The 23,433-nt window shown below is 41.1% G+C and overlaps 1 protein-coding gene across 1 annotated transcript in view; it reads left to right on the forward strand.

Annotated features, from left to right (window-relative positions):
* Positions 1-23,433, forward strand: part of NBAS (NBAS subunit of NRZ tethering complex) — a 253,228-nt gene that overhangs the window by 31,461 nt on the left and 198,334 nt on the right. Inside the window, exon 11 of the mRNA XM_037528501.2 lies at positions 16,252-16,390. Within this exon, the coding sequence (XP_037384398.1) occupies positions 16,252-16,390 (139 nt within the window). The remainder of the gene's footprint in view (positions 1-16,251; positions 16,391-23,433) is intronic.

Consider the following 23,433-nt stretch of genomic DNA (forward strand, 5'->3'; position numbering starts at 1 on the left):
CCTTGCGCCACCAGGGAGGCCCATCGTTTTAAAGCATAGTATTCTGCAAAGAGCTGATGAGACTCAGCAACAACAAAGAAAATAATCCAGTCAAAAAATGGGCACAAGAGCTAAAAAGACTTCTTCTGAAGAGGAAATGCAAATGGCCAACAGGCATATGAAAAATGTTCAACATCACTTGCCATCAGGGAAATGCAAATCAAAACTACCATGAGATTACCATCTTACACAGTGAGAATGGCACATATTAAAAACTAGCAACAACAAATGCTGGCGAGGGTGTGGAGAAAAAGAACTCTTCTGCACTGTTGGTGGGGAGTGCAAACTGGTCCACCACTGTGGAGAGCTGTGTGGAGATTTCTGACCTACTAAAATAGAGCTTCCATATGACCAGCAATTCCACTCCTGGTATTTACCCAAAGGACACAGAAACATCAATTCCAAAGAACACCTGCACCCCTATGTTTATAGCAGCACTGTTTACAATAGCTAAGCTTTGGAAACAACCCAAATGCCCAAAAATAGATACTGGATCAAGAAGATGTGGTACATATATACCATGGAATATCTCAGCATTCAAAAAAGATAAACACATGCAATTTGCAGCAACATGGATGGCGCTGGAAGGGATCATGCTCAGAAAATAAGCCAAAAGAAAAAGAAAATACCGATGGTCTCACTCTAGCAGGAATCTAGAAACTTAAATAAGGGACCAGGAAATGAATACTATAAGAAAGTGAAAATCAAAATCAACAAAACTATGAACAGAGACACTTTTAGGGGGCGGGGGCGGGAGGGGAGGGATTGGGGTCAGAATGGGGGGCTGCAATTGTATGGGGAATAACAATAAAATTTATAAAAAAAAAAAAAAGTAAAATACAGACCAGATACTGGTGTTTTAAATAAAAAATATTTTAAAATTCAAAAAAAAAAAATAAAGCATAGTATTGACGCCTCACTTTCTCAGCACATTAAAAAATTTAATCTATTGTCACATAAAGTGTATGTGTTCTGTTTGAGAATTGTCTGTAATCAAAATATTATGAGGTGGAAAGTCTAGTCTGTCTCTAGATGGCCTGCTTTCCATTAGTATTTTATTTGTTTTTGTTTGCTCTGTGCTACATACCATGGTAGATGTTGTGGAAATGCAAAGATAGAGGATGATCCTGAGCTCCTGTTTTAGAATGCATAATGATACACATGCACAGGAATATGCCTATGTGTCTAATATACATGTCAACAGAAATGTCACCAACATGTCACTAACACATTTAAATATGTGTTGGTGTGTGTGTATAAAAAGCAAAAGGGAATGTATGCGAACCAGATATTAGGACCTTAGGAGGATGCAGATAGAGTGATGTAGGAATCCAGATAAAGGAGATATTACCTGAGGGATCAGGGATGCATGGCAGATGGCACCCTCACTTGCTTTGGAGAATGAACTAGTTCAGGCTGCAGGCAACCAGGGCTTGCTTATTTTCTTATGTAGAATTGCTGCTCTGTGTTTGTGCTGTTGGGCCCTTTTCCTGTGTTTTACACTTTATGATTTTTTTTTTTTCTTTTGCCTACTAGATCCTCTGTCTCCCATCGGAATGTCGCTTTTGGAGGCAGAGTGTGTGTCTTACAGGTCTTTGTGAAAGCCAGGTGGCCAGCTCGGTAGCTCCTGTGTATTGATTCTGTTCCCTCTGTGGATTCTTGGCACATGTAGCTCTAATTTCCTGAGTGGAGGAGAAGAATGACTGTGTTGCTTTCTTTGGATTTTTTCCACCCTTTTTATTTTCTTCTATTGTGATGCCTTTATCCCCCACGCTTCCCTGTTTCATTTTCCTTGTTCCGTTTGGAGGAAGTATAATTAATATATGTCTTAATCCCATGCATTCTTTTGGCTTTGTTTAGTTCAGGTCATGATCACTACTCTGTTTCTTGATATGTGACAAATATTTGTTTCTTTTTTCCTAACAGTATTTCAGGAGGGCAAATGCGGGTCTCTTGGGGCCATAGATTTATAATTGTGTAGTTATGACATCATAGCTTGTCATAAGTCAGGGTACCTTTATTACTCTTTTTTTTTAAATTAAAAAAAAAAAAAAGATTTATTTATTTATTTATTTATACAAGCACTGTGTACAGTCAGAAGCACGGGAGGATGAGAGAATTCACCAGAGCCAGAGCGGGGAGCAGAGAAGGCAGAAGGACCCTAGTACACTGCTGAGGGGAGCAGTGGGCGGTAGGAGAAGTACACTGCTGAGGGGAGCAGCGGGCAGGAGAGGTCTGCGCGCCATGTGGGACCCTCCCCCTGTGGCCAGGGAGCGGCCGGGGATTGAACCGGCGCTGTCAGAGGCTGCGGGCAGCTTTGCAACCCAGCGCTCAACCGCTGCGCCACCGGGGATGCCCACTCTTAAGGCTTTCACTTTTTGACTTTAAGATCTAAGCAAATGAAGGTTTTTGGGTGGTGTCTAAATAAACATTTTGGAAAAATAAATCTATTATCAGACCACAGAAAGAGGCCTCTTGTTGTTCTGCCATCAAACACAGTTCTCGATAGCAGTCAGCTTGGCAATGGATGAGCGGGTTAAGGTCTCCAAATGAAAATTGTTATAAAGCATGGAGTATGCATAAGTGCCCTGTTGTGCATGACCACAATATTGTTGGGTTGTTTATATTTTCCATTATGTGGTCTCTTTTAAATGAAAGAAACTGAAATATTAATCACATTTTTATTTATTTTCACTATCTCTAGTTGGGTGAGCATGTGATATTTATCATCCACAGGGAATTTACTAATGTGAAATAAATCAGCCAGAGTGGAGTTGGGATAAATTGGTAATACCCAAACTCAAGGTTTTATGAAATTCGTCATTTTGCTTGTGCTGTGAGCTCCACTGAAGAAGAGAAATTGAGGTGGCAGACTGGGTAATATGAGACAAAAATTAATTGAGAAACTTTGGGATAAGCTCTATGGATTTGCTGATTTTTGACTGTTCTTTCACCTGTCTATAGAGTTTTGCAGCCACTACCATATCATTTTCAGAATATTTCCATTATTCCTAAAGGTCTCTTATGCCTGTGAATTTTATATATAAATCATGTGCAAGAAAAATTATAATAAAGGAATAAATAAGGAAAGAAAAAAAGCCTTTAAATTGGGTTTTATTTGAACACTTTTCTCTGTGTGTTAAGAAAGGTGTCCATGTTCACACAGGCCATGGAGGGGATCCTGATAGTGTATGATAGTGTATGCTGTGGCTTGCGGGGGAGAATCAGGCCTTTGGATGATGAATTTTTTTATTTTCTCTTTTAGTCAACAATGTTTTAGGCCAAATACAGCTTCTGTAGAAAGAACTTGAGATGACATTTATAGGAACAATGAGCTAGGATGTCGACTTGCCCTAAAGTAGTTTACGGTGGGAAGGGTTGAGCAGGCAGAAGAGTAGTTACGGCATTGATCCTAGGAAGGATGCACAGGTGGGGACTACTGTTATGCAGGGAAGGCTCAGACACTGGAACAGGAGAGTCACTTAAGGGGAGACTGAGGAATACCTTCAAGTCGTGACACATTGAAGTGTGAAAGGCATCGGGTCCACAGATTAGGTCCTCTTGTGGGCTTCTGGTTTCCCTTAGACAAAAACTTTAGTATTTACTCTCTTGGGGTAAAGAGAACATTCTCGGTAAATAGCTTAGTGGGGACCAAATGTGTTTGTTGTGTGCCTGAGCCCTCAGGTGACATGATAACTTCACTGACCTGGACTGGAAGGGAAACAGCCTGGGTGTAGCACTGCAGGGGTTATAGCAGAGGGTACAGAGGGGACACGGTCTCTTCCTAGTACATCATCACCCTTGACTCGTGACATGAGGTTGGTTCCATGGGTGTTTTAATTTGACCTTGTGGACAAGATAGTGTTGAGAGTTCTTTATCTTGAAGGTTCACTCAAAAACATGGGCATATTCTGTTGTTTCCCTGTGAGAGTAAGTTCCATCTACACTATGTATGAGATGCTTTCGGAAACTAGCCAGCAGACTCTCACACCTATTACATTGCCATAAAATTGTCTTTCTTTTTCTTTGGCTCCTAAGGTCATGTGTTCTGTGAGAATCAGGGTGTTGAAATGTGTAAAGATATACTATATTGACAGCTGGAAGAAGTTAGGTATGAATTGCATTAGGAAATTTTTCATAAACCCTAACTAGATAAGATTAATAATCTTCTGGAGGCTGGCTTCTAGGAGAGGAATGAATACTGCAGCTGCGATCATTGCTGATTATCTCTGTGGCGAGAGAGTACATTTGGCCTTTGATAATGTGGGGGCTATTGGCATTTGCGAGATTAATGTGCAGCCTTGTACCTGGGAAATATGAATGTCAGTAATTGAGTTGACCTTATATTAAGAAGTTTTTCATTTGGCTGCTCTGTTTCTCATTTTTCCAGCTTGAGAAATATTTTATTCTTCCCTAAGTTCAGGTTGGTTTTTTGAAGAATTGAAGAGGTCTCAGTAGAAGAGAAAGCTCGTAGGTGTGATATAAGGGGCTTGCCCAGCTTCACGACTGGTATTTTTGGTTTTGTAGGTATTTGTTTCTGGGGAGGGAGGGTAGTGGAGAGTTGTGACTGCATCCTGTGATTTGTTTTGTATAGAATATGATAAGTAGACATGGATTCAGAGGTATCTTGGTCGTAAGCAGCCTCCAGCTGGCTATCTGTTGAGTAAAAGACAATTTGCTTAATCTTTTTTTTTTTTTTGAGGCAAAAGTTATTTGGAAATCGCCTGTGACCCATCTCATCACTCCATGTGGAAACTCTTTGCTAGGAATGGGTTGTTCCCATTATGTTAGTTTTATTTAAATAGGTCTTTTAAGACCTTTATACATTTTTGAAATTCTGCTGGTAAAACAGTTAATCAGCCAGTTAGTCTCCTCTTTTTCATTCACAGTGTTTTGGTTTTAGTTTAACTTGATATAACCTTAAATGTTTGTGAATTTCATTATTGCAAGTAAGATATTTTGTTTTGATTTGATATATCTATATTTCCAGGTATATGGACTACCCTGTATTCCTTCTGCAAATATTTATGAAAGTGCAATTTTATTTTTTTATTTATTTTTTTTTTAAAGATTTATTTATTTGTTCATACAGACCTGGGGTACAGGCCAGATGCGCGGGAGGGTGAGAGGATTCACCAGAGACAGAGTGGGGAACAGAACAGGCAGACTGAATAACACTGCTGAGGGGAGCAGCGGGCGGCGAGTTAGGAGAGTTCTGCTGCGCCATGTGGGTAGCTCCCTGGCTGGGGATTGGACTCGTGCTGTGTGGCTGCAGATAGCTTCTTAGGTTGTGTTTTAACTCCTTGTGCCACCAGGGAGGCCCGAAAGTGCAATTTTAAAAGTAACTTGAACTGGGTTGAATTTCTTCTATTTGGGACTGATTCTAACTTTGTGGGACCCTCTCTTAGGAGTAGAGAGCTGAAGGAGGACTGTTGAGTTGTCTTTAGCTTTATATAGGAATGAAAGAATGATGCTTAGTATGTCTTATAGGGAAAAAGGCTATGTAAATACATATATTTTTGATGTAATAAAATGTGTACTGGATTAGGAAAGAGGAAACCTGAATCTGTTCTTCATCATGTAGCAAATTAACGGTTTACTTCCAAGGGAAGTCATTCTTTTTGGACCGGACTTTGTGGCACGTCACTGGGCACAGCCAGTAGGTGGTATTTTGAGAGACTGCTGGAGGTTGCAGGTGGTCACGTGCAGACTATCAGGCAGCATTTACCAGTGGAAAACTGGTAGGGAGTTTGGTGCAGGCTGTAGGGGAAGGCCCTCTTTCAGGGGTACCTGACAACCATTAGCAGGGCTCAGTAGGGGGGGAGCTGGAGTTCAAAGACCAGACTTATTTTCTGGGGGAAAACAAGTTTGAGTAAGACTTAAAAATTAATCTACTGGTACTGGACTAGAAGTGACAATTTGGTTTCAGAACCTGAATGGTTCTGAAATCAGGAAAAAGGATAGCTGTGGAATGGATCAGATAGGATCCAGTTGTGAGAACGAAATGATTTCATTGCTGAACTAAGTAGGGGAAAAGTGCTTTATCCATCCACAAAAAATTCTCGTGTTTTGTCTTAGACAACTAATCATTCAATGTAATGAATGTTCTGTGAGCATACCTAAGCATGTGTTGACTAAAGAATACGCTGCTTTGTAATTTGATTTATAGTGAACCATGTCCTCCAGAGCTCAGATTAAAGCTCTCAGCATGATGAAATTTTGTGTGTTCTCAAAGTGTGATCCTTCACCACCTGCTATATTGGAATCACCAGGGAAATTACTAAGAATGCAAATGATTGAACTCCTCCCTCAACCTACTGTCTCAGAAGCTCTGGAGGCAAGGTCCAGCTGTGTGTGTTTTTACAAACGCTCCAGATATTTCTGATGCATCCTTACATTTGTGAACCACTAGTGTAAAGATTATGTGTGTTTTCTTCGTATAAGCTCTTTAATAAATTAATAAGTATACACAGAATTTTAAGTATTAAAACTAGTAATGTTTTTATATTAAGGAATGTTTAAGATTCGCTAAAATGAATTAAAATTGGGAATATTTTAATTATCCTGACAGAGAATAACATCCGGTAGTAAAGCAGTAGGTGGTAGTTTTTTTTTAAAGATTTATTTATTTTTATACAAGAACCGGAGTATAGGCCAGATGCGTGGGAGGGTGAGAGGATTCACCAGAGACAGAGCGGGGAACAGAATAGGCAGACTGACGAAATACACTGCTGAGGGGAGCAGCGGGTGAGACAGGAGAGGTCTGCTGCACCACGTGGGCTTCTCGCCAGCAGGCCGGGATCGAACCCACACTGTAGAAGCTGTGGACAGCTTCACAGTGCGGTGCTTAACCCCTTGTGCCACCAGGGAGGCTCTAGGTGGTATTTTTTGAGCCTTTACTTAGCTAGGGATTCTTAGTCTTAAGTACTTTTTGATTTGGGATGCATCATTTTTTCTTTCCTTTTATCTCCTTTCACCTGTTGTATTCTGCAAGGGCGTTCTCATTGGCTGGTCTATATACTAGAATTTCTTGTTTCATTTCAAACTTCTTTGCTTGACTTTAAGGAGTTTTAGGCCACTAGATGGCAGATTCTTCCAACAGTTATTTGAAGAACTTCCTTAACAAGCCATTTGTAATTCTTGGATTAATTTCTCACTGCACCGTTAGCTCTCCCAGCTCCTGAGTGTCACTGTGTGGTGGAGCCTAGGAGCACACATTCTGTCCCTACCTTCCTTTCCTCAGGTGCTTTGACCACCCCCTTTTTACTGCCCCTTGTTCTGCCCTGGCCGCTGCCTTTTTTCCTGCTATTTTTACTCACTCTGTGTTTTTTTTCCTCCATCAGTCACTGTTTATTTTTATTGTCTGGTACCTTTTCTTCTTGCTTTGAGATTTAGACTCTTAAGAGTGTCAGAGCTCACAGCTGGAGGTGAGTTTCATCCATCATGTGGCTCAACCTCTTCATTTCTGCAGTGGGAGAATGGAAGTCTGGAGAGGTTAAGCCAAGGACAGGGCTGTCCTTGTGCCCCTGATCTTTGTGTCCCTGTAGTTTTTCCGCATAGCTGAGCTAAGGTTTCTTGAGTGAAACCACTGTGGTAAACACCGTGCAGGACACAGACACAGCTGCTGTGCTCAGTGGCTCAAAGTTCAGTCATGGGGGCATGGTTTGCCCTATTGTTACTGCAGGAGCTAGAAGGTGATAGTGCCAGAAGTGAGCCAGTCTGCCTCGCGCATTGTGGAGCCCTTTGACCTTTCCATCCTGCTACATCCACAACCTTTTATAGGCCAGAAGCTCTCGCTGCTTTTCTTGTCATTCTCCAAACACACTAGTTGCAAACTTTGCTCTTGTTCATCAAGTTCCCTTGGTTTAGAATGTTACTTGCATGATACCTTTACCTGTCTGGGAAATTGTCTAGAGGATTAGACTTTCACTGGTGTTAGCCTCTGAAGTCTTTGCTGGTCTCTTCCTCCATGTAGTTTTTCTTCCCTTTCTACCTTTTTTGTACCTAACTCTAAGTTCTTCAAGAGGAGCTGTGCAGTGGTGGACTTGACCTATCCCCTGGAGTGGACTCTGCTCATTTTCATCCACTCATATGACTGTATGTCTATGCATCCTACTTCATGATATTGATCGGCTGGGTGCACTAGACATGATACTCCACATTGATTTCAAGGCGACTGTTAATGGTTTATTAAGAAGGTTCTAAATGGTGGGAAAAGGGAATTTCTTTTTTTTTTTTTTTTTTTAATATTAAATTTTATTTTTATATTCCCCCATACAATTGCAAATGCCCCATTCTGACCCCAATCCTTCCCCTCCCGCCCCCACCCCCCAACAAGTGTCTCTGGTTCATAGTTTTTTGTTGATTTTGATTTTCACTTTCTTATATTCATTTTCCTGGTCCCTTATTTAAGTTTTCTAGATTCCTGCTATGAGTGAGACCATCCGGTATTTTTCTTTTTCTTTTTGGCTTATTTCGCTGAGCATGATCCCTTCCAGTGCCATCCATGTTGCTGCAAATTGCATGTGTTTATCAAAAAAAGGGAATTTCTTAAGATCACAGTTTTTCTTTTGTTGCAAAAGTATTTGGACCTGATATCACTGACTCCTAGACCCATGATTGTCCTATTTTTCACAACATCTTGAGGTCAAAGATTTTTAGAGAAGTTATCTCTCTCTCGTTTCCTTCTGTTTTTGTTAAGGAGAGGGTAAAACCTCCCTAAATCATGTGTGTTCATCTAGAGAATTCAGGTTGTCTTAATAGAAATTCTGTTTCGCTTTTATCTTTATAGAATTATTTAAAACGAATTATTTGCTTCAAATGTGATTTTTAAGGTAGGCACTTAGGAGCCAAATACCCTATATAATGAAGTAGTGGTTTCCACCAGGTGTTGGGTGAAGGAACTTACTGCAATGGAAAATAACATTAATGATATAAATTATTTCCTATGGTACTGTCGGTAGACTTAATTTCTGCAAAAATCTAGTAGTCCTTTTGTTACAGGGCATCCCCGATATAAAACGGGTTGCCTGATTTGGGGTTCTCACCTGCACACTTAAAGAGACTTAAACTGCAGGCACACACAAAACATTAACAAAAGGTTTATTTACAAGGGAAAGGGAAATGAGGAAATGAACAGCTCAGAGAGAAAAAGAGGGAGATAAATTCTTAAATGCATCCTACCTGTTCCACCAACCTGGAATCCCAAATGACCCACTGAGACCACACGCTGCCTGGCCAAGAACACCAGCCAAGAGAGAGCTACCCCCACTCACATGGCCAGTTAAATATCCAAACAGAGAAAATGGCTGCTTAACTCCGCCCTCACGTCCTTGCAACTCTCTCTTTGGGGATCATGGGATTTGTAGTTCCCAGTGTCTTGTTGGAGTGGGAATGGCATCCACAAAGCCTGTATGGAGTTTTGCTCAGGACATCCTTTCCCCCTAACCCTTTCAGTACGTAAATCACAGACTGCTTAAGATATGATCATTAATGTGTAAACAACCTCAAAATGTCACGAGGCCAATTCACTGACTTTTTTTCTCTGTGACATCATTAACTAGAAAATTTGATGCGTATAATTTGGGATATTTACCTTGATGTTCCTCTTTATAAACTAAAATAGGAGAGAGAATAATGATGTGAGGGACAGAGAAGTTCCTGCTACCCAAAATTCACACATACTAAATTTATCTTTAAGATGTGTCTGTGTTATCTGTATATGTGCACACAAAAATGTAAATAAAAACCTGAAAATGTTACAAACAAAATTCCACTACATGCTTTCATGTTTTTCTCTTATACGTTGTTTCCCTGGACAATTTATTGAATTATCTTATCTATCCCTCTTGAACATTTAAACATTTCTAATTTTCCTGTATTATAAATAGTGCTGCACAGAATATTCTTTGTTCCAAGAGATAAATGTCGCTGTTCAAGAATTGCTCTAGAATTTGCTTAGAACACAGTCTGTGGGATGTGGGGGGTGTGCATTTGCCCCACGTTATCATATCTTTCCACAGAATGGTTGCTCCAATATGCTATCTCACCAATAGTTTGTAAGAGTTACTGCATAGTCACTAACCGTCTAGAGCATGCCTCATGTAAATCAGTGTTGTTTTAGACTTTGTTATTGGTTTTTGGATTTTTCCTTTTGTAACTTGCTTATTCTTTGTCCATTTTTCTTTTGCGCTGGTTGTGGGAGGTCTTTATAATATCCGTCTGGTAATACTCTGTCTTACGTGTTACAATAACTTTTCCTTGTGTGATTTGCCTTTTTACGTATGGGTCGTTGTTTTAGATTTTAATGTGGTCAAATTCTAAGGATAAGTCATCTTGTTGACTCCAGGGTAGAAAAGCATTTTCCAGGTCTGTGTCCACAAAGCACAGCTCCCAAAGGGAAAGGTTCTTCCTATGAATTCACTGTTCTCAGAACTCTGCCTTCCCACGGGAATTTTATGTTTGTCTTGTTTCATTAAATCGGTTTGCTCAACTCCATGAAAAATTCTGTTGGGATTTTATTTGAAATTGTATGCAATTTATAGATAAATTTAGGAAGAATTGGCATACTTGGGTATTGAGAGCCCATCAAAAAACATGGAACCCCTCTCTCTATTCACGTCCTTAGGTCTTTCACAAATATTTTGAGTTCTTCCCGATGCTTTCCTTGACTCAGTTCTCCACTGAGCATTTCCACTACCCCCTTTTTCAGTTTGTCCCCCTCCCTCCTCATATCTCCCCAGCACATGATCAGTTCCTCACCTTGTTGCCATGATCCTTCCTTTCCCTGGCTTCATTTCCTCTTATCTTCTACTGGGGGGCCAGTGAGAATGAGGACAGGCTTCTGTCTGCAGTGCCTTTCACTGTGCTGCTTATGGAGAATTGGAGCTTTAAATTCACTGCATCACTCAGGAGACATTGACTGTGTGCGTCGTGCCGGGCCCAAGCTTTCTCTCCTTTCCGTCAAATGGGCTGTTTTCGTTCGGTGACTTGGTTTTACCAGTGGAACTTGATTCCTCTTTACTTTGCTCGTGTCGCGCAGGAAAGCCTGTCCAGACACTGCTTTCGTGCTCACTCGCAATAGCTTTTGTCAACGTTGCAGTTCAGTAAAACAATAATGGACCAAATTAGCATCTTGAGTTGGGCAGATGTGGGCCGGGCTGTCATCTTCAGAGATGGTTGTCATCCTTTGCGCCTTTTCATTCCAGGCCCCTGGATATTTCATGTGCTTTAATTAGAGAGTTGGCTCTTGGAACGCAGAGAGCACACATGTCCACTGCCTCGCACTTTGGCACACAATGGCTGCCCCCTTCCCCATTGTGTAAGCATGTTGATGAAGTCATCTCAGCGCCCTGCCCAGTACACATGTCTGGCCACATGTGTGAACACACATATGTTCTTGCAGCTGGAGCATCAGCGTCCAGAGCTGCCATACCACCTGGGGGGAACACATGTGACTTGCTTTCTCATTATGCTTCTTTGTTCCATTTACTCCTCAGTCAGCGGTGAGTGGAGGAAAGGTGTCTTGGAAGCAGATATTGAATCTCTTGTTTTTTTTTTATTTTTAAGTCTATGGTAATCTAAGCTTCTTTTTTTTTTTTTTAAAGATTTATTTATTTATGCATACAAGAGCTGGGGCACAGGCCAGAGGTGTGGGGGGGAGGTGAGAGGAGTCACCAGAGACAGAGTGGGGCGCAGAACAGTCAGACTTACCAAAGTAAGGGAGCAGCGGGTGAGTCAGGAGAGGTCTGCTGTGCCATTTGGGTTGCTCTCTGGATGGCTGGGGATCGAACTCATGCTGCAGAGGCTGCGGACAGCTTCATAGGTCGCATCCTAACCCCTTGTGCCAACAGGGAGGCCCGAATCTAGTTCTTAATAGAACTTACCATTTTGTTACCATTTTGAGCTCTGTACAGCCATCATATTTATCAGATTTTGTGGATAGGAAATGCCTCCTGGTATCAAGGCCAGGTGATGAGAAATCGGAAGTCTCAGCTCTTTGTGGCCTTCAGTAGTCGGGCAACTTAATTTTTATACACGTATTTTTAAGCCTGAAAACTAGATATGACATCTGTGTCTTCCGTGATATAGGAGTACAGATGAAATGGTAGAGTTCTGTTCCTTGAGAAACGAATAAAACCGTTAAGGTAAATATGTGGTATGTTGAGTAGAAGAAATTATTTTAGTTATTTGCTCTCTCTTGACCATGTGGGCATTTGTGGAATTCTCAGTGTTTTTACTTGTAATTATAGGCTACTGATTTGTAAAGATCTATTTTATGAATAGTATGTTTTCTATATGGAAAAACACTGGATTAAAGGTAGAAGTGTAGATTAAAACTATCTGTTCCTCTTTATTCAGAGGAGTTTTTCCTAACAAAATGACTTAAAAAAAAAAATCTTTAAATTTGAGGCCTGTCCAGAGGCTAGTATGCCGACTCCCTTGTGCCTGTCACAGTCTCAACAGCCAGCGCGTGGCTGGTCTCATTTCATGTATGTGCCTGTTATATCTCCACCATCTGTTCCTATTTATTTTAACTAAATCCTGGATAGCATTTTATTGCAACCATGGTCATATCTGAAGATAATTAACAATCATTTCCCAATTTTTCAATGTCTTCAAACACCCAGTCAGTTCTCTCTCTTAGTTCATTGATCTGTTTTGTTCGCTTCTCTCTAGCTTTTTGGCAGAGAAAGGGGGAAGGGAATGGGAATGCCACTGAAGAAGTCAGTTCATGTAGTCTGTAGTTTGCTGCTGTGTAAATTTTTTTAGATTCCCCATTGCTTAGATTGCATCTTTGTATTGTTGTTTAAAGTGTTTTTCATTTGTCAATGGTATTTTCTTCAAATTGATAGCTATATCTAGAGGAAAAAAATTGATTTCACCTGCATTAGAGATACCTTTTTGGGGGGAATTATCTTGATATAAAAGCATCATGTGTGCACAATGCTCTAGGCAAGTAATACTACTACTCACTTAGTGTGGGCCCAAATCACCCTGGTGAGCAGGGTGATGATGTGTTAGCTCCAAGGACTGGCCCAGGGTAGAAGCAGCTCAAAGTAGGTGGCCTCGAGCCATCCTCTCAAAATCTATTGCTTCCGGTTTGCTGTGATGTAAACTTATTTGAGACTTATATAAAGGCAGTAGGAAAAGACCTAGTGACAGGGACTCAAAGTAGCTTCGTGAACAAAGGACATTTATTTCTATAACTTTATGAATTTTGAGACTTTGAGTTGAATTAAGCTCCATGGGTAAACCTGGGAGGATTTTACAGTTTCGAAATTCTTATGTCAGAGAGTCTTTGGTAGAGACGAGTTTTTATTTCAATCATTGTTAGCTTAGTTCAGAAGCACATGTTCAAGAGCAATTGTTCAGATGAAAGGAGAGCAGTGGTGGAATCCAAGTGGCAGCTCACTGAGCCTTGTGCTGGAAGGAAGCAGGGGTGAGGCAGTTTCCTGTGGTTGCACAACCTTGGTGGGTGGCCTGAATCAATTTATACCATGTGACAGTTCTGAAAGGGTAGTATGGAGTGGGTGGCACTGAGCTCAGATCAAGGTATCAGCATGACTGTGCTCTTTTCTGAAGGCTCCTGGAGAAAATCTGAATTCTTGCCCCTTTTTTGGCTTTTAGAGGTGGCCCAGCTTCCTTGGCTTGTGGCCCCTTCCACCTGCAGAGTCAGCAGTGGCCAGTGGTGTCTTTCTTGCCGTGCCACTCCAACACTGACCCTCTTGCTTCTGTCTTCCTTTTAAGAACCTTGTGCTTATCTTGGGCACCTGGGTATTCCAGGAAGATTGCTCTGTTTTAAGGTCACTTGATTAGCAGCCTTAAATTCATGTCTATAACATGTTCACGGGTTTCAAGTATCAGGAGGCGGACATTATCTGGGAGATATTTTTTCTGCCAACCTTAAAGTGAGCAGAATCAACAGAGGCTCAGTGTTGCTTTTTGCACTAACAAGTTCTTTCTGACTAGGTTTGAGCAAATACTTCTACTGGCCTTGACAGGTCAATATTGAGATCTCATGTGCTACATCCGGAAACTCTTGTATTTATAATTTTTTAACTTTTTAAAAATTTATTTTATTTATTTATATATATTTTACATCATTTTTCTTTTTTTTTTTTTTTTTTTTTACAATGTTTACTTTCAGGGGCCTCCCCGGTGGCGCAGCGGTTGAGTGCTCGGTTGCGAAGCTGCCCACCGCCTCTGCAGCGCCGGTTCTATCCCCGGCTGCTCCCTGGCCACCAGAGGAGGGTCCCACATGGCGCGCAGACCTCTCCTGCCGCCCGCTGCTCCCCTCAGCAGTGTACTTCGGTCCTTCTGCCTGCTCTGCTCCCCGCTCTGGCTCTGGTGAATTCTCTCACCCTCCCGCGCTTCTGACTGTACCCAGTGCATGTATAAACAAAACAAACAAACAAATAAATAAATAAAAACATGCCTCTATTAAAAAAAAAAAACGGATATACAATGTTTACTTTCAACTTTTAACAGTTAACACTGGTTAATATGACCACATAACTGAGTCAGCCTTTTGCAAGCCAACTTAAAGGACCTTATGAAGGCCTTATGAAGGGTTGTTTTCTTTCAACTTTCAATTTCTCTGCAGAAATGAAAATTTTAAAAGGTTTCTTTCTGTTTTCTATGAGTGTGGTCAGGAAAAAGGTAATAAACACAGTGCATCCTCTTTTTGACGAAATGCAAGCTTGGTAATGATAGTTATTATATACATTTTGATGTAACAGGAGCCTGATAATTGTTTTCTGTCCCTTAGCACAGTAGTAGATTATTTGTGGGGGGCACGTTGTATAGATTTGCCAAGTGGAACCTCTGATTTGAAGTCTTCCTCACCCCATTGCTCTCTAGGTAGCAGGGAGTTTCCTAAGCATAAGGAAGGGACCTATTTTTTTTTTTTTAAATATTTCTAAATAAATGTATTTATTTTTATAATTGACGTAACATTAGGATTCCCCCCAACAAGTATCACCACTGTAATGTTCCCACACTACATTCCCTACAGTCATCACCATGGTCCATTGTGCTTCCTTCTTTCTTTGTCCCAACCCGTTCCTTTTCCCCTCCCTGCGAAGGGACCTATTATATTTATTTTTTTCTTTATTTCAACACTGAGAAGCCTGTAGTTTCTCTCTTCTGTTATTCTATTGCCTTATTGTCACTGAGAAAGACAATTTACTCGTAATCGCGGTGTTCTTTCTAATATATGGGAACATTTACTTTCAAACTGTTTTTCTTTTTTTGACAGGTGGTTTTGGTATCTGTTATACAGATCCTTGCCAGAGTTATGAACATAACTTTAAAAATCACAACAGTTTGGTTTCCATTATTAATCAGCTTCATTTGTATAGTGGGTACACATTCTTTTTGACTTTCAGTTTTTTAGAATCTTTGCCCTGTTGGTCACTGGCCTTTATCAGCTAACAAAATGGGACAGAAGAGTGAAGCAGGAATTTAGAAACCCTAAATAAGGGACCAGGAAAAAGTCTAATTATAATAAAGTAAAAATAAAAATCAACAAGCAACTATAAACCAGAGATACACTATGGGGGGTGGGGAGGAAAAGGGAGTAGGATCAAAACAAGGGGGGTGGGAATTCTATGGGGACTATAACCAAGATGAACATACATACATTATGCAAAAATGAAAAATGATGTAAAAAATATATTAAAAAAATAAAAAAAAAGTGAAGCCGTCATAACACACAGTAAGCCACGAAACCGTCTTGGTTCAACACGGTTATTACTTGGGCTTGTGTCCTGGTCCTCGTCTCGGCTCCCAGCTGTCACAGCCTTCTAACATCTGGCAGTGCGCCCTCGTGGCTCCTGATGCTCCGCTGTCATTACTGCTGGCACCTGGGTGAGGGGACACATCTGTTCATCCAAGTTTGTTGGTGGCTGGTACAGAAAGTTTTCTTGACAGTCGCCAACCTTAGGACATTTTTCCTCATTTCTAAGTTCCCCTGTGCGTGTCAGGTTCTGGAGTGTCCAAGCCCTACCTCTCTTTGTGTCAAGGTGAATTCTAATTGAGAGACCATCTGGTTTTCTCTTCTCCTCTAAAATATTTGCCTTCTAGGTTCAGTCTGTGGCTGTTTTACTTTGGTTTTCCTTGTGAAGGCAACTGTTTCTGCTCTCTTGGTTTTGATTATGTCTTGTTCCGATTAGAAACTTATTAATTCTTTTTATTTTCCTGTTTTTTTAGACTTTTACTGATTGGTGGCTGTGAAACTGCTGAAGTGGGCATATCCAAAGCCTCTAGCTGTGGCCTTTCTGCCTGGAGAGTTCTTTCAGGATCCCCTTATTACAAGCAGGTCACCAACGGTGCAGACAGGGTCACGGCAGTAAGTATTAGTTATGGCATTTCACTTGGTTAATAGGTCTTAGACAGATAAGACCTTTGTAAGATATTGAGGAGGAAATAATATGTCTCAAATGAGGAAAGCGATTTAATGTGAGTGACATTTTAGTATTTCTTTCAAATATCAAATTTAAGGCTTACTGTATTTACCCTGGTCTCATTTTCAGTAACAAAAATAGTAATTTATTGGAAAAACAAACCTAACACCAGTCCTGTTAATTTCATTTGTGTGTTTAGATGTTAACCATTACTGAGCACTTCTTACATGCTGGTGGCTCGCCTGAGTGAGCCATTTTGTGTGCCAGCTCATTTAAGTGTCAGTAAGTGTGTGAGGCTGGCTATGTTACTAGCCCCAAGCTGGTGACGAGGAAAGTGGAGTGTACTTTAGTAACTGGCGGGATCGGTGTCCAGACTCTGGCAGAAGTACTCTGTTCAGATTCTTAACTACCATTGTACACTTGCCATTCAGCCAACCATTTGTTCATTTGTTCTACAATTGAACCTCTGTTTTGTATCAGGCGCTCCTTGATGTTTTAATAGTCAGTGTAGGCTGGACTCAGTAGTGATACTAAAAGGAGTCTCATAGCACATTTCTGTGGCTTATGACATGAAAACTTATTGCTTGTTTGTGGTTAAGCCTACTGGTGGTACCGTGATTTCCCTGGACAGATTGTTCCAAGTGGCAATGAATAGATCTGTGGAGGCTGGTGACCACTTGAGGTCCCACTGTCCTTAGGAGGGCAACAGAAAAGGTGGAACTTCTTTACTGTCTTAAACTGCAGCTAATCTTGTGCTTGTATCACTTACAGGGAACTTGGAACTAGTTCTTTGTGTGTCCAGAAAGAAGAGAAGACTAGATATTAGTGAATGTTAATTGTATTTATGGTAGTGGCCACCCTGTGGTGGTATATAATACACTTGGGTTATTTGTGTAGATTGCAGGAAAGCAGACACTTGATCAAAATTATGTACCTATTCTTAGAACATCACCTGATATGTAGTGGGTACTCAGATGTTTCTCAAGTGAAGGAAGAGACCATGAAATTAAGATGAAACAACTTGAGTGAATGTGTTATAGTGTTTGTTCCTATAATTGTCACTTTATTTCTATCTTAAAGTATGCTGATTTCAAAATAATCCTGGTTAAAGATTTTATTATTTTATTATTTATTTATTTATTTTTTTTTAGTAATTTTCTCCAGCTTTATTTATTTATTTATACAAGCACTGGGTATAGTCAGAAGCGTGGGAGGGTGAGAGAATTCACCAGAGCCAGAGCAGGGAGCAGAACAGGCAGAAGAACCAAAGTACACTGCTGAGGGGAGCAGCGGGTGGCAGGAGAGGTCTGCGCACCATGTGGGACCCTACTCTGGTGGCCGGGGAACAGCTGGGGATCGAACCGGTGCTGCAGAGGCTGCGGGCAGCTTCGCAACCCAGCGCTCAACCGCTGTGCCACTTGGGAGGCCCTGGTTAAAGATTTTAAATTTGAAAAGGAACTAATAAAGAAATACTTTTTTTTTTTAAACTTGTGGATTTTTTTTAAAATTAATTAATTTATTTATACAAGCACTGGGTGCAGTCAGAAGCGCTGGAGGGTGACAGAATTCACCAGAGCCAGAGCGGGGAGCAGAACAGGCAGACTGACGAAGTACACTGCTGAGGGGAGCAGCCGGTGCGGCAGGAGAGGTCTGCATGCCATATGGGACCCTTGCCGGTGGCCCGGGATCGAACTGGCGTTGCAAAGGCTGTGGGCAGCTTCACAGTCCAGCGCTCAACTGCTGTGCCACGAGGGGAGGCCCTGAAAAAGTACTTTTTGAAGAAATTTTTAGCAGCTGTTGTGTCAGGGAGCAGGGGGACATGCCCCTACCCCACTGGTTCTTTTGAGGCTCAGTGAACAAATAAACTAATACCAGATGGATTAGTAGGTGAAAAGGCAACATTTAATAACATATATTTGGAGAATTTACTGCAAATACTGTTATCGGGCAGCCCCCGATACAAAACGGGGTGCCTGACTGTGGGTCCTCACCCGCGCGCTTAAAAACACTTATCAATGCTCTACTGCAGGCACACGCAAAAAGTTAATAAAAGGTTTATTGACAAGGAAGGGGAAAGGAGGAAATGGACAGCTCAGGGAGAAAAGTGGGAGACAAAGTTTTAAATGAGTCCTACCCGATCCGCCGATCTGGAATCCCAAATGGCGCTCTGAGAGCTGGCCGCCAGCCAGGAGCCGTGAAGCCAGGAGGCGAGCAAGAGAGCGAGCCAGCCTATGGCCCACGTGTTTGGTTTTTATACCCAACCTGGCTGCTTAACTCCACCCTCAGGTCGCAGCCACCCTCCCTTTGGTGGTGATGGGATTTGTCTTTCCCAATGTCCTGATGGCTTTAGTCTGGAGTGGGGGTGGCGTCCACAAAGCCTGTATGGGATTAGCTCAGGACATCATTTCCCCCTAACAATACTAAAGTAAAATGGGGGTGAACCAGAGATATCTATCCTGTGCTAAGGAGCGTGGGGCGTCGAGGAGGGAGGAAAGGGAGACTGCACATTGCGAGGAGGAAATGACTTCATCTTTACTCTGAGAGGAAATAGATGAGTTTCTCAGGTCCAGAGGACTGTTCACTGATAAACCTTTACCTGCATTTACCATTACCTAGAAGAAGCTACATTCTTTTAGGTCATAGGAAGGGCAGAGCAAAGTGAAAGCACAGGAGAATTCAAAGCAGTGGAAGGGCAGAGGCCTGAGGTAAGGATAAGGACTTCTCCTTAGCCTGGAGGCGCTTCACTGCTCTTGCTAATGCAGAGCAAGCTGCGTTCTTTAAGCAATGGCAGCAGACTTCCCCAGCCACCATGCCTCAGGACCTTAGCTCCTTAGACCAAAGCCTACGCTGGCCGTATTGAGAGCCTGTCTGACCTATGGCAAGATTGATCCCACCATAGTGAGTGTCCATTAATTATTCCTTTGCTTTTAGCACAGACTGAAATATGTGATTGTGAATTGAACCCAAAAGTAGATTTTTAAAAATTAGGTCAGCCTCTCAGTTTATATGACACTAGATCTTAAAACAGCTTGTATTTGTAGATCAGTTCATAATAGAACACTATGCTTTGTGCTTTTCCTTCCATTAATATCCATCCCCTCATTCTAGCACCCATCTGTTCTCTTGTTTGGACCCAGGAAGGAGTCTAGGGTGAGGGTCACTGGCCGTGTTTCACAGATAAGGACTTTTAACAACTGCAAAGAGGGAACCGGATCTAGTTCCTGTTTAGCACCTTCCCTGGGCCTCATCATGATATTACATACACATCATCAGCACTGTCAAGTTCATGCGATGATGATTATCCCATAACTTATTTATAAAAGAGGAGTGGGCAAGTAGTTGCTTATCCATACCCAATCTAAACTTCGTATCTGCAGCAATGTGGTCCTGCTTCTGTCTGTTTCGTGCACACCCACTGGTAGCTTGACATGTGACGTGTATCAAGGCAGACAGGGGTAAGAGTTTGGACAGCTTTATCTCTGCATCTAAGTGTGATATCTGCAGCTTATTTTTAAATGGGTTAGTTGAAAAATTAAAAAAAAAATGAAAGTATCTATACACACACAGAGAAAGCAGATGTGGTAACAAATTCATAATTAGTGAGCCCAGATGAAAGTTTCACTGGGGTTTCTTCTATAGTTATTTCAGCTTTCCAGTAGCTAGGAAATTGGTCAAAATTAAAGGTTGAATGGAAAAAAAATAGTGAAGTGTGGAAGATGCAGGGGAGATAAAGTGGACAAACTGGGAAAGTCCCCTTCACTAGGGTGCAGTCAAGTCTGCGTGTGCCGGTGCCTGGGGACCGGGCAGTGCAGAACCTGTCACTGCCCTGCAAGCTTCTCCTTGGCTGCTTTGAATTCTCCTGTGCTTTCACTTCACTCCTTAATGAAGTGTTGGAATCTGCTCTGCTATGCATGGTCCTTCCCTCTCTGGCCTGAAGCTTCAGTATTGGAATCTCTTAAAAGAAAATTGCTTGTGCGTTGGCAAAATAAGTGGGGAAAAATATTGAATTGCAAATTGAATGCTCTGCTGTATGATTAACTTCTTGAAATGCTGCAAGTGTATTTTAATTATGTTAGTGCCTTTTAAATGTGCCTTGAAGCTAAACTTACAATCATTCTGCATAGCCTGCCCTACCTCAAAGTCATTTGCATTTATAGGATTAGTTCCTCTTGTCAGGTGGCAGATATTGCTCTCATCGAACCTCCTCTTTGTTTGTTTTAGGTTGCTATTGTTTTGGGGTAGATATTGATGGAAAATGCTGCTGACATATATTCTAGTCTCCACAAGGCTGCTAGGTTGTAAAAGAGACTAAAATTCAATATGTGCATTGACTAAAGTTTCCAAATTAATGTCAGTGTCATCTATGTGAGGTAGTTTTATTTGTTCATTGTTCAGTATCGAATCACTGCTCCAAATATTAGGAGTATGAAGTTAGCAGCCTTCAACGAGTTTACTGTGTTGGAGGAGACAGCAGTGGCCACAAACACAGTGAGTTGAAAGGATCCCAGGTTAGAGTTCAGCCGCCGGGGGGAAAGGAGAGAGCCCGGTGTCAGGATCAGAAGGCTGGGCTTGGAATTTAGCTCACCGCTTGGCACTGTGGATTGAGACTCTTGCCACCCTCAGGTGTAACGTATGCGAAAGCGCTCGATAAACCGTAAAGTGATCTAGAGTGTTATTATCTTGTAGTTTTTTAAGATCAAAATTTTGAAAACTGTATAGAAATGAACACATCTTAGTGTATTTTTGTTATTGCTGCTGCTGCTTTTTCAGTTTAAAATATTGTTTTAGAAAGGACACAGGCTTTTTGGAATCCTGTTTCTTGGAGAAATCCTACTTCCCTGAGAAAATCAGAGTATTTCCACAGGGTCCCCTGCTCCTCTGCCTCTGCTGAGATGCTGTGACCTTGCTGGTGTTATCACGCTGGCCTTGCTCCTGCCGGGCCAGCCCCTCTGGTTGGCCACCAGACCTCACACGCTGGCTTATTTAAAAGATTTTTCCTACATCATGAGTTTTGCTGTCTTTAGATTTATCAGCATTGAAGATGCTTTTGTTTTTCCCATTGTAAAAACTCTTTAGTTTGGGGGGGAATTTAGACCACCCCCTTTTTTTCCTTTTTCTTCACATGTTTGGAATTGTTATATTTGTTTATAATTCCTCTTTCTGTTCTCTCTTGAATTTACTTCAATTGGGGATTCATTCCAGCATTTCATGAAATTTCCTTATTGATGTTATTAATGCCTTCCAGTATTTTATCAGTTTATCATTTAGTTGGTATTCCTTAATTGCTACTAATTGCTTATATAGTAACGAGCTATTTTCCTACTCTTTCCCTTTTTTAGTTATAATATCTACTTTATCAAAGCACATATTTACACGATGCTGTCTACTCTCATCCTCACCTTCCTTTACTCTTACATGTCCATTGTCTATTTTATTTTTTTATTATTATTTATTTATGCATACAAGGGCTGGGGTACAGGCCAGAAGTGTGGGGGGTGAGAGGATCCGCCAGAGGCAGAGTGGGGAACAGAACAGGCAGACTGACTGAAATACACTGCAGAGGGGAGCAGTGGGCGAGACAGGAGAGGTCTGCCGCGCCATGTGGGTTTCTCCCTGGCCTGCGGGGGATCAAACTCATGCTGCAGAGGCTGTGGATTGCTTCATTAGTGCAGTGCTTAACCCCTTGCACCACCAGAGAGGCCCCTCCATTGACTCTTTCAATGTATAGATTTAGATCTTTCTCTATTTCCGAGCAGTTTTCTTGTATTATAATTTTGACGGTGATTTTAGATAGATCTTAGTAGATCTTGCTAACTTCCCTCATCTCCGATCCCTGAACCTTTTAGTATTTTTCCAGTCGTCTTTTGCTTACCACCAGGTCTTGTGGTAGGTCTGTGCAAGGGTGGAGGCTTCTAGGAGCAGTGGAGTGGCATCTTGGGATTGGTGATTTTTCTATTCCTACTTAGTTATTTTGAAGTCTGTGTTATCCTTTATCTTCCATTTAAGCTGAGGTTGTGGCTTTCAGATAGATTTATTTTCCCCTTCTTGTCCTTTCTTGTTTTTGGAGGAAATATTGGGAGATGTGAGCTAGGTCATCACTAATGTCTTCAGCTACTCAAGTTCTAGTTGGAAAAATTTTAATCTCAGCAGAACAGTGCCCACCTTCTGTCTTTTTCTTTTAAATTACGGTAAAATTCACTTAGCATAAAATTAACCATTAACAATTTTCAAATATGCAATTTGGTGGTATTTAGTACATTAACAATACTGTACAACCATCACTGCTGTCTAGTTCTAAGATTTTTTCATCATTCTAAAAGGAATCCTCATACCCCTTAAGCAATCATTGCTCCTTCTGCTCTCTTCCCATGGTCTGTCAATCACTTGTTTACTTTCTGTTTCTATGGATTTATTTAAACTGACTATATAAATGGAATCATATAATATGTACCCTTTTGTATCTGACTTCTTTCATTTGCTTTAATATTTTTGAGGTCATTTAAGTTGTGGTGTGTATGAGTACTTCATTCTTTTTTTATAACTGAATAACAATCTATCATGTGATACATTTTGCTTATCCACTCTTCACTTAAGGGACATTTGGGTTGTTTCCACTTTTTGACTATTGTGATTAGTGTTGCTAATAATATTTGTGTTCAATTATTTGTTTGAAGACTTGTTTTTTATTAATAAATGTCTTATAATATTTAGAGAAGTGGAATGAAAATTATGGATTCACGAACTCACAAGGTTATAGAAGTCTTCAGGGTCATCTATTCTAGATCATGCTGAGATATTCCTCAGATTTTATTTACATAGTCCTCACAAGCAACCTTCCGTCTGTACTTGGACCACTCTAGTAGCAGAAAACTTTTCAGTTCTTTTGAGTATTGTGCCTCCATGAAATAGCTGCGTTACGTGATCCTCTGTATGGTGTTCTTTGAGGAACTGCCGAACTGTTGTCTGTAGTGGCTAACCTATTTTATGT

Source organism: Talpa occidentalis, unplaced genomic scaffold, assembly GCF_014898055.3.
Source record: "Talpa occidentalis isolate TD23 unplaced genomic scaffold, MPIMG_talOcc4v2.1 talOcc4.5, whole genome shotgun sequence".
NCBI classification, from domain to species: domain Eukaryota; kingdom Metazoa; phylum Chordata; class Mammalia; order Eulipotyphla; family Talpidae; genus Talpa; species Talpa occidentalis.